At 58.2% G+C, this 17477-nt stretch overlaps 3 protein-coding genes across 4 annotated transcripts; all 3 read left to right on the top strand.

Moving 5' to 3' along the window:
* Window positions 1–3357: 3357 nt before the first annotated feature.
* On the top strand, window positions 3358–8869 carry TGFA (transforming growth factor alpha). 2 transcript variants are annotated; one of them, XM_057402564.1, is made up of 6 exons: window positions 3358–3490; window positions 6241–6294; window positions 8048–8171; window positions 8330–8479; window positions 8597–8706; window positions 8784–8868. In XM_057402564.1, exons 1-6 carry the CDS (start codon window positions 3457–3459, stop codon window positions 8789–8791), a joined length of 480 nt encoding a protein of 159 aa, XP_057258547.1. In that variant the 5' UTR covers window positions 3358–3456; the 3' UTR covers window positions 8792–8868. The 2 variants fall into 2 exon arrangements, with proteins under 2 accessions (XP_057258547.1, XP_057258546.1); XM_057402563.1 differs by having other exon boundaries at window positions 8597–8869.
* Window positions 8870–11457: 2588 nt separating this feature from the next.
* FAM136A (family with sequence similarity 136 member A) lies at window positions 11458–13764 on the top strand. Its single transcript, XM_057402565.1, has 3 exons — window positions 11458–11550; window positions 13342–13482; window positions 13560–13764. Exons 1-3 carry the CDS (start codon window positions 11464–11466, stop codon window positions 13746–13748), a joined length of 417 nt encoding a protein of 138 aa, XP_057258548.1. The 5' UTR covers window positions 11458–11463; the 3' UTR covers window positions 13749–13764.
* Window positions 13765–15631: 1867 nt separating this feature from the next.
* On the top strand, window positions 15632–17180 carry SNRPG (small nuclear ribonucleoprotein polypeptide G). Its single transcript, XM_057402567.1, has 4 exons — window positions 15632–15726; window positions 15969–15991; window positions 16628–16752; window positions 16989–17180. Exons 1-4 carry the CDS (start codon window positions 15695–15697, stop codon window positions 17037–17039), a joined length of 231 nt encoding a protein of 76 aa, XP_057258550.1. The 5' UTR covers window positions 15632–15694; the 3' UTR covers window positions 17040–17180.
* The last annotated feature ends 297 nt before the right edge of the window (window positions 17181–17477 follow it).

Below are 17477 nucleotides of genomic sequence, written 5' to 3'. Positions count from 1 at the left end.
TCAGCCCTTCGGTGCTCCCAAGGAGAATTCCTGCTTGGAGCATGCTTATCCCCCCCTCTCTGCTGGATAAGGATCAATATATATATAACATAATCTCATGCTAACCGGCCCGCTGTTGACTTTAGCCTGAGAGGTGCCAGCCTGGAACCAGCTGCCTTGCTGCAGCCAACAAAGCCCTTTTTAGTGGCTTGAACCGGGGTGCCCGTAGGTCACAAAATCCTTTATTTATAGAGGCTTTCTGCAAAGCGAGGCCGTAAACAGAAAGGGGGGGGGAAGCTAAAGAAAATGTCTGGGAAGGAATGAAACCCCAAGGAGTTATTTAGGAAAAGGAGAAAACACACAAAAAAAAAAACACAAAACCTTGGATAAAATGTGCATTCCCAAGGGAAAATCCCAGCTATGAAAGAGCCCTTTAACAGGCAGCAAAACAGAACCGGTGGCTGTAAGATAAAGCCAGGAAAAAAAACCACCCCTTCCACTAAGGCCCCATTTGGAGCAGGGTTAGGAGACGTCAGAGGCGCTTCCCAACCGGCAGCAGCACCGGGAATGAGTTGGATCCCCCCCCGCATTCCAGATCTGAATAAGGGGTTAAGGGAGCACCAAGGGTGCTGCAGTGATTTGAGCATCGCAGGTTGGGATGCGTGAGCCGCAATCAGTGCCTGTCCTTAGGTATAATGTTGACTTTATCCCGATCCCATGCATTAAGCAAATGGGGTGGGACACAGTGACCCACACACACATCGCCCCCCCCCAAGCCTGATTGATTTCTGTGCTCAACAGAGAAGCCAAAAACATCCCGACGGCCACAATCTGGGTTTGTGTGAGCCCTCGGGGCGATGTTTTCCCTTTGCCTCATTTTTCACCTCCACAATCCAACATAAACAGGCTTTTATGCCGGACACCAGCACACAGCCCCCTTGTTACACGCTGCTTCGGGGCAGGATATGGATGGGGAAGGGTTTTTCCCCTTCTTATTATCGCCACGTCAGAGGGTTTTAACTGGAGATTAAAGGGATCTCTGTCACGAGAGGGACGAGCTGATAGAGCCATGGCTGCGGATGCTGGCGTTCAGCAGCATCCAGCACAGGTCTTGAGGCTCCTCCTTGCACCATGGGAGCACAGAGAGCGTTTTGCAGTGGGGGATCACCTAAACCAACCCCTAAATCTGTGCTCAGCTGTGCTTTGGATGGGTTTTCCTGCAGGCCCCTGCAGTGGAGGGGTCCGAAATGTCACCCTCCAGCCCCAAAACCTGCTCCCAGGCAAGGAGATAGGGGATGAAATGCAAAAGGAAAGCTTCAGAGCTAAAGGAATACCAGAACCAGCCTCCCCACAGGGGGTTATCACCTTTATTTAGGGGGTTTTGCCCTATATTGATCTGTTTGCCAGGACAGGATTCAGTTTGCTGCCTGCTTGGCTCTGGGAGTGACAAGATTTGCCCCCCAGTTTCACTTAATTTGGTGGTGGTGGGGAAATAACCCCTTTAATGCCCAAACCCAGAATAAGCCACTGATAAAGAGCAATTCAAAAAGGAGAACTAAAACCAACCCACAGAGATTGAAGGTCCCTTCCCACCCAAACCAGTCTGGGATTCTGTGATATCAATGGGTATTGGGGATGCTGCTGGGCATCAGGGATGCTGGTGGGCATCAGGGATGCTGGTGGGTGTCGGGGATGCTGGTGGGTGTCGGGGATGCTGCTGGGTATCAGGGATGCTGCTGGGTATCAGGGATGCTGGTAGGTATCAGGGATGCTGGTGGGCGTCCAGGATGCTGCTGGGCATCAGGGATGCTGCTGAATGCTGATGGGTGCAAGCTTCTTGTTCGATTTTCTCTGCTCAAATACAACACATTCCCTTGAGGAATTGCTCCTGCTTTTCCAAGGCAGGTTACAAATGAAAACTAAAAAATCAATAAGCTCACTTATTTCCTTTTAACCAATCTCCATTGCTTGTATCGTACACCCCCAAAACCAGGCTTTTTTGCCCCATTGTTTCTTGCAGCGCATCCTACATGCTCTCAGTACAACTCACCCCTGACTTCCCAGCTGGCTTTCTAGGATCTGGAGAGCATCCCCGGATTCCTTTGGGCTTACTGCTGTGCCTCGCTCCTGCCTGCAGCGTGCTCCTCCCTGCCAGCTCCGCTGCCACCATTCCAGTTCTTGTGCTTCCACCAAGTGATTCACACCGGGAGTGGGAGGAATGTTGCACAGGAGGAAGCCTCTATTTACAAATAAATATCCCGGTTATCAGGGCAGGGAAGGGAGGGGGAAGCAAGAACCAAGGGAACAACACAACCTTGCCTGCTCCGGGGTCGTCTCCCAGCTTCTTTTCCCTTTTGGATGGCTGGAAAGTGACTCAACTGGTGCTGGCAGAAGGGATTGGTGGCCCTTTTGTGGGGGCAAGAGGAAGCTTTGCCCATCTCCCCATCCACCTTGGGAGAGGCAGTGGAGTTTGTTCCTCCCCAGTGACTCTGTGCCGTAGACGGGTGCAAGGGTTGGGGTGGGAAGGCCAAGCCCCGGAGGGTTGGGAGCGCTGTGGTCAAACACTTCCACATGGATGGGAGCTGCAGTGGAACACTTGGGATCTGGGGGGTGAAACTCGGTGCTGGGGATACAGGGATCGGCAGCGTTGGGAACAAACCGCTCCCAGCCCCTTCAAAGAGCTGCTTTCAAGTGCTAAGGGGAGATGGTATCACCTGGGAACACCGGGAAGGCTCAAACCGCAGGGCTGGGAGCAGCTCCCACAGGGACCTGGTTTAGCACCGGCACAGCTGCAGGGGGGTGGTCCATGGGGTCCTCTGCCGCATCTCAGGATGCTCCTGATGTGTCTGTCCATGAGGAATGACCCTCCAAGCGCCGTGCTTGGTCCCCATCACCCCACCGGGATGTGCTGCCCCCTCCATCCCCATGCAACGGGATTCCCCCCCCCCCGACGGAAACCTATGGATTTCGGGATGACGAAGGCCGGGCTCAGCGGGGTGGGAGGCGAGGAAGGGGCGTGGGAGCTGGGCCACATGAAGGAATGTGCCTGTGGGCCGTGAGGGGGGAACCCCAACCGGGGGGAAGCGGGGTTTGGATGGACCCAGGGTGATGGGACCCGTGCGGAGCCGCGCAAGGAGCCCTTGCCCATGGCCGGGGGTGAGCTTTAAGGTCCCTTTAACCCCCCCCTCAGGCCGTGGCTCTATGGGGACACCGCGCGAACCGGACCCACTTTCGGGATGGGGGGGGGACGGGGGCACAACGCAAGAACCGAGCCCCATGGCACTTGGGGGGGGGGGGGGGGGGGGGGGTCCGGGGGTGGCTCCGCCCCGGGGCCGCAGTGGCTGGCGGCGAGTCCGCGCCCATTTCCGCCGGCGCGGAGCCCGGCCCCTCGCCCCGCTGCGCTGCTGGGCACCGCCACCGGCCCCGCACCGGCCCCGGGCCTCCCTGCGGGCCTCGGCTCCCGGACGCACCGACAGCATGGCCGGAGAGGCGGCGGCCGCGCTGGCCGTGGGTAGGTGCGGGAATGGGGAAGGAGGAAGGGGGGGAACCGGTACCCCCCGTACCCCGGTACCGCCGTACCCTGAGCGCCGCTCAAGGCAGGGGTCGAGCTGCCGCCAGCCCCGTTTGGGGTGGGATTGGAGGGACGGGGGCGACTGGGGCTGCGCTCCCCAAAACTTTCCCGTCGGCTGGGACGGAGCCTCCCGCGCGTCCCGGCGCAGCATCCCTATGGGGGACTGGAAGGGGAACGGGGGGGGGGATCACGCAGTGAATCGGTTCCATCCTGGCTGCGGTCCCTGCCGGAGGTCGCTGCTGAACCGCTCCTCGCCTTCGCCACGACGGGGAAGCGCGGCCCCGGCGGGACAAGGAGCCCTCCGGTCCCGTCCGGTTGCGTTAGGGGAGAGGTGAATGAACGGCGGCGTGCTCGGGGCTGGCGGTGGGACGGAGGGGACGTTGTCTGCGTGCTGCGGAACGGGGCGAGGCGGGCGCAAGCGAGACCCGGGGGATGCTGCGATGGGACGGATCCGAACACGCTCCCCAGCCCGGAGATGGGGTCGTTACCGAGAGCGCGGAGCCGGCGGTGGGTGCCGCTCGCTGGGATGCGTGTGTGTGATGGGAAGGTGAGCCCGGGGCTGGGGCCGGTGTGGGGCAGCGCTCGCTGCGCTGCGGTTGGGGTTTTGCTGCTGTCCCAAGGGAGCGTTGTGAGTTCCCAGCCTGCGTCGCCCGCAGCAGCGGGGCTGGGGGACGAGGCAGCGCCAGCCCGGCGGGGAGAGGCTCTTTGAAGCACTTGGGCTCAGGAAAGTGCCCGGTCTTGGCCCCCCTCCAGCCCTTCTCCTCTCGGCGCTGCCGCTTTGGCTCTGGAACCGAGGTGCCTCCTCCATCCGCTCCGTCCCGAGCATCCCTCGCCGCAGGGGCCGGTTGCTCCGTCAGCCCCATCCCTCCTCCAGAGGGTCCCATCGGCTCGCTCTGGGGATGCCAATGTCCCCTCTGCTCCCGTGGCTTTGGACCTCTCCAACCCGTTTTAGGGCCTGAGCTGTGGATTTCCCACCTCAATCCCGTATCCAGATGGCTGCTCCCGGCCTCCAGCCTGGGATGGGTCCAAGCCACCCCAGATGCTGCGCAGGGAGAGGAGCCCTTTATAAACCACATCAAACCAGAAGCTCGGAGCATCCGCTTGAAGCATGAGGGAAAAAGGGAACCTCCTCGGCCCAGTGTCCATTCATTCACCTGATGGCTGCCAAGGGCTGGTCCATGAAGCCAAGAGGAAAAGCAGAGCCAAGCAGATGAGGAGGGAAAACCTGGGGCAGGGAACAGAACCCAGCAATAACAGGGAGCTCCTCAGGGGTGAGGCTGAGCCCTTCACTGGTGGCTGCTGGTTAATGTCGTGTTGGGGATGGAGCTGTGTGTGTGCCCATCAGCAAGTTGGGTGAGTTCAGGGGGGCTTTGCTGGCTTGGGGGGGGTGGCAAAGAGACCTTCCCAAAGCAGGGGCAGCAGGGGATGGATGGGGATGGGGTTGGAGGCAGCGGTTTGGCCGGTGTGGCCAAGCACGGAGTTTGGGGTAAAACCAAAGCAGTGCAGGAGTTGATCTCTAAGGTTTGGGAAGAGAGAGGCCTGAGCACGGGGCTGGGATGGGATTGATGATAAACAAGCGGATGGACACAGGCTGTGGGTCCCGGTTGGGCCGGTCGCAATGGTGCGGATGCTCCGTGCCTCCATAGCGTGCCCAGGGTCCCCTTTTGGGAGCCCTTGGAGACGGAAGAGCGCTGGTGCTCTACCTGCAGACGGAGGGAGGTTGGGAAGAGGCACCTCTGGAGCTGAGCAGGGTCCCGGCAGGAGGATGGGGAAGCTGGAATGCTGGAGGGGATGATAGAGCCGCCCAGTGACACAGGGATGAGCCATTTCCCACGTAACGCGTATGTGGAGATGCAGTATCGGCGCGAGCAGGAGGATGAAGCATCTTCCAGCCACGAGCTGCTGGTGGCAGCACAAAAAGGAAGGAAAATTGGGAAGAAACGGAGTATTTCTGATTCAGTTCCCATGGGAGGAAGATGCCCGAGGGCTTTGGCACCAGTGGGGACTGATGGGGAAAAGCCGAAACAAGGGATGCTGCTGTGATAACGGAGCTGCTGCGATCACAACTGGAGCTGCCGGTTGGTGCTGAGCCTTGCTGGATGCGAACCCCAAGGGCTGGTTCATGCGTTGTTCTCTCACCCGTCACCTTTCTGCATGATTGGGTGAACTCCATGGTGGAAACTGGGTCAAACCCAGCCAAGGGGCTCTTGGCTTCATCTGGCTTCACCCACCCTGTGGAAGCTTGGGGGGTCCCCAGTCTGCTCCATGCCCCCCCAAACTGTTCTGAGCCTGCCTGGATCTGCAGCCCCTCGAGGTTGGGGTGCGTGGGCATTGCTGCCTGCAAAGGGCTTTCCTGCCTGCACAGCAGCAGCGCTTCCAGCCCGGGCAGCGTTTAGGGGGCTGATGGAGCGGCTGCATCAAGGCTGGATCCGGTCCCACTGTGCGGATGCGGGCAGGAGGAGCTATGCAAGGCAGTGCTGCATGGAGCTGTTAGATGAGAGAGCACATGGACAGGCTGGTTTCAGGCTCTGTTCTGGCTATAAGGCGCTCTCACAGGCACCATTGCCATCTCTTTTTACCAAAACCCATAAATCTTGGGGTGATTTTGGGTAGAACAACCCCCAAGCCATCAACCAGGCTCGGCACAGGGACGTGGTCCAACTGACCCCATCTCTCTGTCCTCTCCTTAGGTGTGCTGCTCGCTGCATGCCATGCGCTGGAGAACACCACAGCAGATCCGAGCGGTGAGTTTGCCGATGGGATGGAGCCGGTGTGATCCCGGTGGGATTTATGGACCAGCCTGGGAACAGGCAGCGAAGCGCGGGTGTGGGTAAAGCATCCTCATGCCACGCATGTGCTGGATCAGCCGGATGGATGCTCTCGCGTCCCATGCACCTCCCTTGGGGATAACAGGTCTCCAGGTGGAATCCTGGCCCCACAGGTGCTTTATCCCTAAGGGAAAACCAGTAAGCAGGGCTCTGCTGTGGGTACTTCCCATGCTCCGTGTTCTGGAGGGGCTGAATGAACCGTGGTCCCATTAACCGTGGCTCCCACAGGGAAGCTGCCGGTGCCTGACGCCGGCTCCCGGCGGCACCGAGCCGGTCGCATCCCATAATGAGCCTCATTCATAAAAGCAGCACAATGGGCAGCAGCAGCCAAGAGCCCTTCACTTCCCCCTGCCCTACACAGCGCGGGGGTTCGCCATCCATCGGGATGCGAGGCTCCGGAAAGGGCTGGTTGCAGGCAAGGGATGGAAAATCCTCCTTTTGGGGCTGGAAAATGGGATGGCTCAGTGGTGTTCCTGCAGTGCCAGGAGGCTTCGGAGCCAAACCCCGTGGCAGGGCAGGCGCTGCTCAGCCCCTTTCCCAATGGATCGGTGCCCAGTGACAGGGGCTGGAGGAAAGGGGCTGCTCCAAGAGGTGCAGCACCAGTTTGGGATCACCTCGTGGATGGGGACAGGGTCCATGCAGGCAGCAGCGTGGGGCTAAGGGAGGATGAAGTAGCTGCAATGTGGCCGGCAGCTGTGAGCGCTCCAAGGCTTAATGCGAGCCAGGACACCCCGGAGCCAGCCCTGGATCCAGGGATGCACTGCCCTGTGCTGATGCTGTCCCCACCGGTGCTACAAAGCCACCGCTACTGAGGCTGGGTGCGATGGTGGGCACTGGAAGCAGGGATGTGCAAAGCTGTGTTGAGGGCTTGGCTTTTTGGGGTTAAAACCCCAAAAAGGGGTATTTTTCATGGGATTAGTCGGGAATCAGGGCAGTCCTGGGATAAAGCAATCCCTAAGGATGGAAGTGTTGGGGTTTTCTGCACCCGGGCGCGGATTTCAGCAGCGATGCAATGCAGCAGCAATTCCCACCACGAAGCCCAAATCCCAGCTCCTGGCTCCACAAGGATGCTGCCACCACCTCCAAACCTCCTCTCTCCTCACTCTCGGAGACAGGGACATGGGGAAACATCCCTGTCTGAGCCGACCCTGCTCCGTCTTCCCTTGCTTCACCTCCTCGGAGACCCGGAAGCGTTCGGCAGACGTGGGTTTAATTACCCCAGCCTGCCATAAATTCACAGCAACAGGAACTTGAGGTGGCTTTGAAACGACAGCGATCGGATGTGCTTTATACCCAGGCTAATCCGAAAGCAGGATATTTGTTTTCCGTCTCTGCTGCGGAGGATAATTCAAACCAGCGCGGGATATAATGGGAAACAGCATCCCAAAGCCACCGGTCCAGAGCTGCAGCCGGCTCGGGCGTTATTTAACTCTCTCCTCCTCTGTTTTAAGCCTTAAGCTCTTTAGGAAATTCCTTTAGTGCCAGCGAGGCTTAGTTTCAGTCCTGCTCTAAGTAGGAGCTCCTTTGGGTGGTCCTGGCCAGGATGCAGCCGCTGGACCGCATCCCACGTTGCATCCCCAAAATAAACGCATCCAGCCCTAAACCAGAGCCGGGGATGCCTGGAAATGCCCCCAAATGCCATTTTTCTCCTCCTTGTTTTTGCTCCCAGCTCCGGGCCCACCGGTGGCAGCAGCAGTGAGGTCCCACTTCAACGACTGTCCCGACTCTCACAGCCAGTTCTGCTTCCATGGGACCTGCCGGTTCCTGGTCCAGGAGGACAAGCCGGCGTGCGTGTAAGTGCTGGGAATACACTCCTGCAATCCAAATCCAAACGGGTCCTTTGTGTCTTCCCTTTGGGAAGCCCCTAAACCTGGGGTTGAGCATGGCTTTGCCAGGCTCTGGTTGATGCTCCGGTCCTGGGGATGACGCCGATGCTCTTCCATTGGTGCAGGTGCCACTCGGGGTACGTGGGGACGCGGTGCGAGCACGCCGACCTCCTGGCCGTGGTGGCTGCCAACCAGAAGAAGCAGACCATCACCGCCTTGGTGGTGGTGTCAGTGGTGGCCTCGGCGCTGCTCATCGGGGTCTGTGTGCTCATACAGTAAGTACATGGTGCTGGGGACCTGAAGGGGGGGGTGCTCAGCACCTTTCCCAGCCCATTCCAGGGCAGGATGCTGGGATGCAGGCACTGAGCATCCCTCTCCTTGCTTCCTTGTAGCTGCTGCCGGCTGCGGAAGCACTGCCAATGGTGCCGGGCGCCTGGGGGAGGCCAGGAGAAGCCGGGTGGGCTCCTGAAAGGGGGAACCCCCTGTTGCCACACTGAGACGGGTAAGGGGACCGCGGGGCACCACGGTGGGACACCGGCTGCTGGTGTGTAACCACGCTCGCCATCCCCTTCCCCGCAGGGGTCTGATGGAGCCCCTCGCCCAGGACAGCCCTCGCCGGGGACCAGCGCAGCCTCTCCCCTCTGGTTTCCCTCTTTCCTTCTTGGTTGCTTGGTTGGTTTCCCCCCCCCTTTTTTTTTTGCCTTTATTCCCCCTTTTCCCCCACCATGGAACACGACAAGAAGCGCCCCGGCACAAGGTGCGGTCGGCAGCACCACAAGGATGCTGGCAGCAGCATCACCCTCTCCAAAGAGCCAAACCCAGCAACGCACAACTGGGTTTTTTTTGTTGGCTTTTGGGTTCGTTTTTTCCTATTTCTTGGATTATTTTTGGCGTTTTTTAACAGCAGAACCCCTCACCCCTGCAGGAGGGGGCTTTATTTTTCTATAGAGACAGAACCCCTCAGCAGTCGCTCACTTTGGGGGCAGAAATGAGCTTTTTAGTAATAATCAAATGAGCTTTAATCCTAGGAACCCTCGTCAGGCCGGTGCTCTAACCTCCCGGCGCAGCCTTTAATCCTCTCCATAGTCTTTTCTCATAACAACCCAAAGCTTTCATGGTTCATTTTGGTTTCGTTCTGTTTTAAAGTCCTGGTTACTCTCATGTCTTCTGTATATGTTGCACTGAAAGTTAATATTTAATGTTTTAATTTATTTTGTGTGGTTAAATTAATGTTGATTTCTATAATATGTTATTGTGATCAGCTGATCTTTTTTTTTTCCCTAATACCTGGATTAGAGTTATTTAAGTGATATAAAGGACACTTTTTTTCAGAAAACACGTGTTTCAAGGCTTTTTTGGGGGGGATATTTGGCAAAGGAGATGCTGGGTGCAAGGGGAGAATCCCCAGGGCGCGGAACTGGTACCCTGGTGATGGGCTTAGCGCTGCTCCCTCTACATTTGCAGCCCAAACAGGGCAGCCCTGATAACCTGGTGCTGGGTTCAGCCTTGTTTCCCTATGTTTCCAGCCCAAAACATGAGGTGAGGGAGGAGGGAGGGATGGATGGATGGATAAATGGATAAATGGATAGATGGAGAGAGGGAGGGAGGGATAAATGGATGGACAGATGGATAGATGGAGGGAGGGATGGATGGATGGAAGGAAGGAAGGATGGGTGAATGGATGGATGGAAGGAAGGATGGGTGGGTGACTGGATGGATGGATGGATGGATGGATGGATGGATGGATGGATGGATGGATGGATGGATGGATGGAAGGAAGGAAGGAAGGATGGATGGAAGGAAGGAAAGATGGGTGGGTGGATAGCCGGATGGATGGAAGGAAGGAAGGATGGATGGATGGATAAATGGATGGAAGGATGGATGGATGGATAAATGGATGGATGGAAGGAAAGATGGGTGGGTGGATGGATAGGTGGATGGATGGATGGATGGATGGATGGATGGATGGATGGATGGATGGATGGATGGATGGATGGATAAATGGATGGATAAATGGATGGATAAATGGATGGATAAATGGATGGATGGAAGGGAAGATGGGTGGATGGATGGATGGATGGATGGATGGATGGATGGATGGATGGATGGAAGGAAGGATGGGTAGATGGATGAATGGGTGTATGGAAGGAAGAATGGGTGGGTGGAAGGATGGATGTATGGATGGATGTATGGACGGAAGGATGGATGTATGGGTGGATGGACGGACGGAAGGATGGATGTATGGGTAGACAGACGGATGGACAGATGGACGAATGGATGGATGGATGGAAGGAAGGGTGGGTGGGTGGGTGGAAGGATGGATGGGTGGACAGAGGGATGGACAGATGTACGAATGGATGGATGGTAGGTGGAAGGATGGATGGATAAATGGATGGACGAATGGATGGAAGGAAGGAAGGAAGGATGGATGGATGGATAAATGGACGGGTGGATGGATGGAAGAATGGATAAATGGACGGACGGATGGATGGGTGGGTGGGTGGGTGTAGGGGTGGATGGACAGACGGAAGGATGGATGTATGGGTGGACAGACGGATGGATGGATGGATGGATGGATGGATGGGTGGATGGGTGGATGGACGGGTGGGTGTATGGATGGATGGATGGGTGGATGGGTGGATGTGTGTATGGATGGGTGGATGTGTGTATGGATGGGTGGGTGGGTGGGTGTATGGATCGATGGATGGATGGGTGTATGGATGGGTGGATGTGTGTATGGATGGGTGGATGTGTGTATGGATGGGTGGATGTGTGTATGGACGGGTGGGTGGGTGTATGGATGGATGGATGGGTGGGTGTATGGATGGATGGATGGATGGGTGGGTGTATGGATGGATGGATGGGTGGGTGGATGTGTGTATGGATGGGTGGATGTGTGTATGGACGGGTGGATGTGTGTATGGACGGGTGGGTGGGTGGGTGTATGGATGGCTGAGGCTGATCCTGTTCCTGCTGCATGAGGAGCAGGGCTGGGGGGGCTCCATCCTCACACCGGACCCCAGCGCTCCCAGTGGGGCCCCTCCGCAGGGCGACGCCCCCGGCGCAGGACCGGGAGATGCTGCTTGGGGGGGGGGGGGGGGGGGGGGGGGGGGGGGGCATCCGCAGCGCGGGCTCGGTACCGCGTGCGCGCACCGGGAGCCCCGCGGGACCCGCGGCGGGGGCGGAACGGGAGGAGCCGGGCGCTGGTGCCGGTGCCCGCCCCCGGGGCGGGGTCAGCGCTCGGCAGGGCCGGGCCGCGATGGCGGAGGCGGCGCAGGCGCGGGTGCAGGCGGCGGTGGAGGGCGCGGTGCAGGAGCTGGAGCGGGAGCGCATCCGCGGCCTGCAGGTACCGGAGGAGGGGGGGGAACGGGGACGGGACCGGGACCGGGACCGGGACCGGGCCCTGGCCCCGAGGGGGGAGCCGCTGCCGCTCCCCCCCCCCCAATGCCCCACGTGTGTGAGCACGAGTGCGGCCGGAAGCCCCCAGCCCCGTGCGCGCCCCCCAACACGTCCTGTGCCCCCCAACACGTCCTGTGCCCCCTATGCATTGACCTGTACCGCCCCTGCATGTCTTGTGCCCCCACACATTGCCCTGTGCCCCCACCCCATTGCGTCTCCAGTGCTCCTCCAATGCACTCTGTGCCCCCCTAATGTGCCCTGTGCCCCCCAACATGTCCTGTGTCCTCTGTGTATGTCCTATGATCCCCAAGTGCATCTCCTGTGCCCCCCAACATGTCCTGTGTCCTCTATGTATGTCCTATGATCCCCAAGTGCATCTCCTGTGCCCCCCAACATGTCCTGTGTCCTCTATGTATGTCCTATGATCCCCAAGTGCATCTCCTGTGCCCCCATTGTCCTGTACCCCCACATTACACCCTGTTTTACCCGTTGCCCTGAGCCCCCCCCATAGCTCCAGACTTTGCCCTGTACCCCCCTCACAGCCTGTGCTCCCCACATTGCATCTCCTGTGCCCTCCACACATGCGTTGTACCCTCCACAACATCCTCTATCCCCTACATATTCCCTGTGCTCCCCCCAGTGCGTTTCCTCTGCCCTCCCATTGCCCTGTGCCCCCCATCACACCCTGTACCCCATTGCCCTATATCCTCCATCACACCCTGTACCCGCCATTGCCCTGTGCCCCCCATCACACCCTCTGCCCCCATTGCCCTGCATCCCCCATCACACCCTCTGCCCCCATTGCCCTGTGTCCTCCTTCAAACCCTGTACCCCATTGCCCTGTGCCCTCCATCACACCCTGTGCCCCCATTGCCTCCCCCCATCATCCCCCACCCTGTGCATCCCCCATCACACCCTGTGCCCCCATTGCCCTGTATCTCCCATCACACCCTCTACACCCCATTGCCCTGCATCCCCCATCACACCCTCTACACCCCATTGCCCTGCATCCCCCCACCACACCCTGTGCCTCCACTGCCCTGCATCCCCCCACCACACCCTGTGCCCCCATTGCCCTGTATCCCCATCACATGCTGTACCCCCCATTGCCCTGCATCCCTCCACCACACACTGTGCCCCCATTACCCTGCATCCCCCATCACACCCTGTACCCCATTGCCCTGCATCCCCCATCACACCCTGTGCCCCCATTACCCTGCATCCCCCCACCACACCCTGTGCCCCCATTGCCCTGTATCTCCCATCACACCCCGTACCCCCCATTGCCCTGCATCCCCCATCACACCCTCTACCCTGCATTGCCCTGTATCCCACATCACACCCTGTGCCCCCATTACCCTGCATCCCCCCACCACACCCTGTGCCCCCATTGCCCTGTATCCCCCATCACACCCTGTACCCCCCATTGCCCTGCATCCCTCCACCACACACTGTGCCCCCATTACCCTGCATCCCCCATCACACCCTGTACCCCATTGCCCTGCATCCCCCATCACACCCTGTGCCCCCATTACCCTGCATCCCCCCACCACACCCTGTGCCCCCATTGCCCTGTATCCCCCATCATACCCTGTACCCCCCATTGCCCTGTATCCCCATCACACCCTGTGCCCCCATTACCCTGCACCCCCATGTGTCCATCGTCCCCCCAGCTGCATACACAGGGCGCTCCCCCACAAAGGTTTGGGGTGTCCCCGCTCACCCCACATCCCCACAGGGCACCATGTTCCGGTGCAGCGCACGGTGCTGCGAGGACAGCGCGGCCTCCATGCAGCAGGTGCAGCGCTGCATCGAGCGCTGCCACGCGCCCCTCGCCCAGGCGCAGGCCATCGTCACCGCCGAGCTCGAGAGCTTCCAGGTGAGGACGGGATGGGACAGCCCGCACCGGGATGGGGATGCCCCGGTACCCACTGACCCCGTTACCTGTGTCCCCAGGACCGCCTGAGCCGCTGCACGCTGCATTGCAATGACAAGGCGAAGGATGCTCTGGATGCAGGGACAGCGGAGGCCAGGGTGCGTGGGCAGCTCGACGCCTGCCTGGCTGCGTGCGGGGACGACCACCTCCGCCTGGTGCCCACCATGGCCAAGAAGATGAAGGACAACCTGGGGGCCCTGCAGCAGTGATGGGGGCTCCCCCCTGAACCCCGACTCCGCGCTCATTAAAGGCGAGGAGGAGCCACGCTGCTGCGGGGTCTGGGTGCGGGTGCTGCCGGGTGATGCTCGTGTGCGCTATGGGGTGGTGCACGGGTGGCAACAGGACAGGGGTGATGGATCCAGACCTAAATGGGTGGAGATAAGGCAGAAGCTCTTCCCTGTGAGGGTGCTGAGGCACTGGCACAGGGTGCCCAGAGAAGCTGTGGCTGCCCCATCCCTGGCAGTGCTCAAGGCCAGGTTGGACACAGGGGCTTGGAGCAAGCTGCTCCAGTGGAAGGGGTCCCTGCCCGTGGCAGGGGTTGGAGCTGGAGGAGCTTTAAGGTCCCTTCAACCCAAACCATTCTGGGGTGCTGCGGTGCTCTGCAGGGCATGGGGTGATGTGCAGGGGATGGGGGGGGGCTGCAGACGTGCCCTGTGTGTGTGCAGGGCATGGGGTGACCCCGGTGTGCACACGTGTGTGTACGCACTCATACAGACATGCACACGCGTGGCCACGCGTGCACGCACACGGTCATGTGCACACGTGTTCATATGTGCGCACACATACACACATTCTCGCATGTACATATGCACACGTGCACACACATCTCACGTGTTCTCACGTGCACACGTTCTCACGTGCACACACCTCACACGTGTTCTCACGTACACACGTTCTCACGTGCACACACATGTTCACACGTGTTCTCACGTGCACATACATGTTCTCACATGCATACACGTTCTCACGTGCACACACACGTTCTCACATGCACACGTTCACATGTGCACACACATGTTCTCACATGCATATACCTGTTCACACGTGCATACGCATCTCACATGCACACATGTTCACACGGTCACACATGCACACGGTCACACGTGCACTCACACATGCACACACACACGTTCACATATGCACACACATTCACACATGTTCTCACGCACACGTTCACACGTGCACACGCACATTCACACATGTACACATTCACACGTGCACACACGTTCACACGTGCACACACGTTCACACATGCACACACACATTCACACGTGCACACGCACATTCACACGTGCACTCACACATGCACACATTCACACGTGCACACACATGTTCACACATGCACACACCTTCACACATGCACACACATGGTCACACATGTACACAAACATGCACACACACACATTCACACATGTACACATTCACACGTGCACACACGTTCACACGTGCACACACGTTCACACATGCACACACATGGTCACACATGTACACAAACATGCACACACACGTTCACACATGCACACACACGTTCACACACATGGTCACACATGCACACAAACATGCACACACACACACACACACACGTTCACACATGCACACACGTTCACACATGCAGACACACGCACACACATGCCCACACACGTTCACATGTGCACACACATGCACACACGTGCACACACACATGCGCACACACACACACACACACATGTTCGCACACACAAATGTTCACACACACACGTACACACACACACATGTTCACACACACACATGCACACACACATGTTCACACACACACGTACACGCACACACGTACACACACACATGTTCACACACACACACATGTTCACACACACACACGTTCACACCCGGGCCGTGCTGTAGGCGCGTTTCTGCCTTCCCGCCGTATTTCCCCGTGCAGCCGCGCACTCCCGCGCTTTGCTTCTCTTCCCGCGCACCCGCTCTGCGCTGCTGCTCGGGGCAGTACGGTAGCGGCTCCGCGGGCTGTGATTGGCTGCGAAGGTGGGAGGAGGGGTGGGGGAAACGACCAAGGCGCGGCCGCCATTGGCTAGCGTGAGAGCGGTGAGGCGGGCGGTGCGGTGACGTCAGGGCGGGGCGCCAGAGGCAGCGTGAGGGGAGCGGGGTCTGAGGAGCCGCCATGAGCAAAGCGCACCCGCCCGAGCTGAAGAAGTGCGAACGGGATCGGGACTGGGACCGGGACCGGGACCGGGAACGGGAACGGGAACGGGAACGGGAACGGGAGGAGAAGTGGGACCGGGAGCGGACGTACAAACGGGCCCCGCGGCCATCCGCCGCCCGCCGGTTTCCCGGCGTGCACCGCGGTGTCCCCGGTGTCATGGCGGCGGGGATGGGGTGCGGGAATGGCGGTGCTTCCCCCCCCCCGCTCAGCCGCCGCCGTTGTCTCGTTGCAGGTTCATGGACAAGAAGCTGTCATGTGAGTCCCGGAGCTGCTCCCGGCCCCGAGCCGTCGTTGCCGCGGGTGTCGGCGGGGTAAAGGGGCTGCGCGGCCGCGGGAGGAAAGCGGGGAGGGGGGGGCGGTCTTGGTGCCCCCCTCGTGGTTCGCTGAGTGCCGCTGCTCAGCGAGGGCCGGAGTGGGCCCTGAGTGGTTTCAGCCTCCAGAACCCATTCATTCGGATCGATACTGATTTATAATTTGGACTCTTCCTCAAAATCCATTCATTTGGGTCGGTATTAATTTAAAATTCACGCTCCTAAACTCTTAAAATGGTCTTTTTGCAACGCTGGACGTGGTAAGGATGATTCTGCTTCCCAAAAGAGGGCTCAGAGAGTGGAAGTCACCGTCCCTTCAAGTGTTCACACACCGTGGAGCCAGTGCCCTCAGTGCCGTGGGTTAGTGGTGGCCTTGGCAGTGCTGGGAATGGTTGGACTTGATGAGCTTAAAGCAATTTCCCAACCTGTTTCTTTGATGCTCTAAATGCCTCTGATTAACAACAGAACCTCTCACCCTGTGGCCCCACTCCATTTCAAAGCCACACTCCTGGTGAGAAAACACGGAAAAACTCCTATCCAGCACCTTTCCTTCTCTGATTGTGCTCCCAATTTCTCATAGTGAAGTTAAATGGTGGCCGACACGTCCAAGGGATCCTGCGGGGGTTTGATCCCTTCATGAACCTGGTCATTGATGAGTGCGTGGAGATGGCACCGGGTGGACAGCAGAACAACATTGGCATGGTGGTGAGTGCTGTGGGAAGGGCACACTCAAGCCTGTAGCTGGTGTGTGGAAAACAACCTGGATTTCAATAGCATGGAACAACCTAGGAGGGTTTAGACTTAAATCGTTCAGTGTTCATTTACTGGGGAGGAAAATCCATGTGAATTTTTGGTGCAGCGTCAGCTTTTGGGGTAATAAATGGGAGGGAGGGTGCTGAGTGTGCTGCATCTCACTAGCTGCTCTGAACTTCTGCTGTTAGGTAATAAGAGGAAACAGCATCATCATGCTGGAAGCATTGGAACGAGTATAGCACCAGGGAAACCCTCGTTGTTACCAGCTGTAACCAGCCCTGACCAACCTGCTCTGTTTACTCCTTGAATCTGCCCTGAAGCACCCTGAGCATAAACTTATTTTTGTTTTGTTAAATAAATTTTGTAATGGTTGACATAAATTAAGTTGTACTTTATGTTCTGGGGGGTGTAATGGGGCAGCTGAAGCCTTGCTGGCTCTTGGGATGGATGTTCTACATTCAAACACAGAGAAAGGTGGGGTTTATCCAAGCAAGTGTGAAATTGGTGCTACTTTGGGTGGCCATCCCCTTCCTATTTCAGAAAGGAGCTACAACACTGTTTCATGTATGTTCAGGGGTTATTTGGCTCTGAAACAGCAGGAAAATGGTAACATTCACCTTAGTGAAAAGTGGTGTGGAGTATTTGTACCAAGCTGGGCTGCACAAAAGCAGGAGTTT

This window comes from Pezoporus wallicus, unplaced genomic scaffold (genome assembly GCF_028554395.1).
Source record: "Pezoporus wallicus isolate ANWC-B61680 ecotype Strahan unplaced genomic scaffold, APGP_CSIRO_Pwel_v1 contig_2348, whole genome shotgun sequence".
Lineage (NCBI taxonomy): Eukaryota > Metazoa > Chordata > Aves > Psittaciformes > Psittacidae > Pezoporus > Pezoporus wallicus.
Note: the sequence above shows the minus strand (reverse complement) of the source record. Positions and strands in the feature narration are given on the sequence as shown.

Excerpts from the sequence above, each read along its gene's own strand:
- FAM136A (XM_057402565.1), top strand. The coding sequence starts at position 11,464 with ATGGCGGAGGCGGCGCAGGCGCGGGTGCAGGCGGCGGTGGAGGGCGCG. Across the intron at positions 11,551-13,341 it reads AGCGCATCCGCGGCCTGCAG|GGCACCATGTTCCGGTGCAG; the intron begins GTACCGGAGGAG and ends ACATCCCCACAG. Across the intron at positions 13,483-13,559 it reads CCGAGCTCGAGAGCTTCCAG|GACCGCCTGAGCCGCTGCAC; the intron begins GTGAGGACGGGA and ends CTGTGTCCCCAG.
- SNRPG (XM_057402567.1), top strand. The coding sequence starts at position 15,695 with ATGAGCAAAGCGCACCCGCCCGAGCTGAAGAA. Across the intron at positions 15,992-16,627 it reads CATGGACAAGAAGCTGTCAT|TGAAGTTAAATGGTGGCCGA; the intron begins GTGAGTCCCGGA and ends AATTTCTCATAG. Across the intron at positions 16,753-16,988 it reads AGAACAACATTGGCATGGTG|GTAATAAGAGGAAACAGCAT; the intron begins GTGAGTGCTGTG and ends TTCTGCTGTTAG.
- TGFA (XM_057402563.1), top strand. The coding sequence starts at position 3,457 with ATGGCCGGAGAGGCGGCGGCCGCGCTGGCCGTGG. Across the intron at positions 6,295-8,047 it reads CACCACAGCAGATCCGAGCG|CTCCGGGCCCACCGGTGGCA; the intron begins GTGAGTTTGCCG and ends TTTTGCTCCCAG. Across the intron at positions 8,480-8,596 it reads GGGGTCTGTGTGCTCATACA|CTGCTGCCGGCTGCGGAAGC; the intron begins GTAAGTACATGG and ends GCTTCCTTGTAG.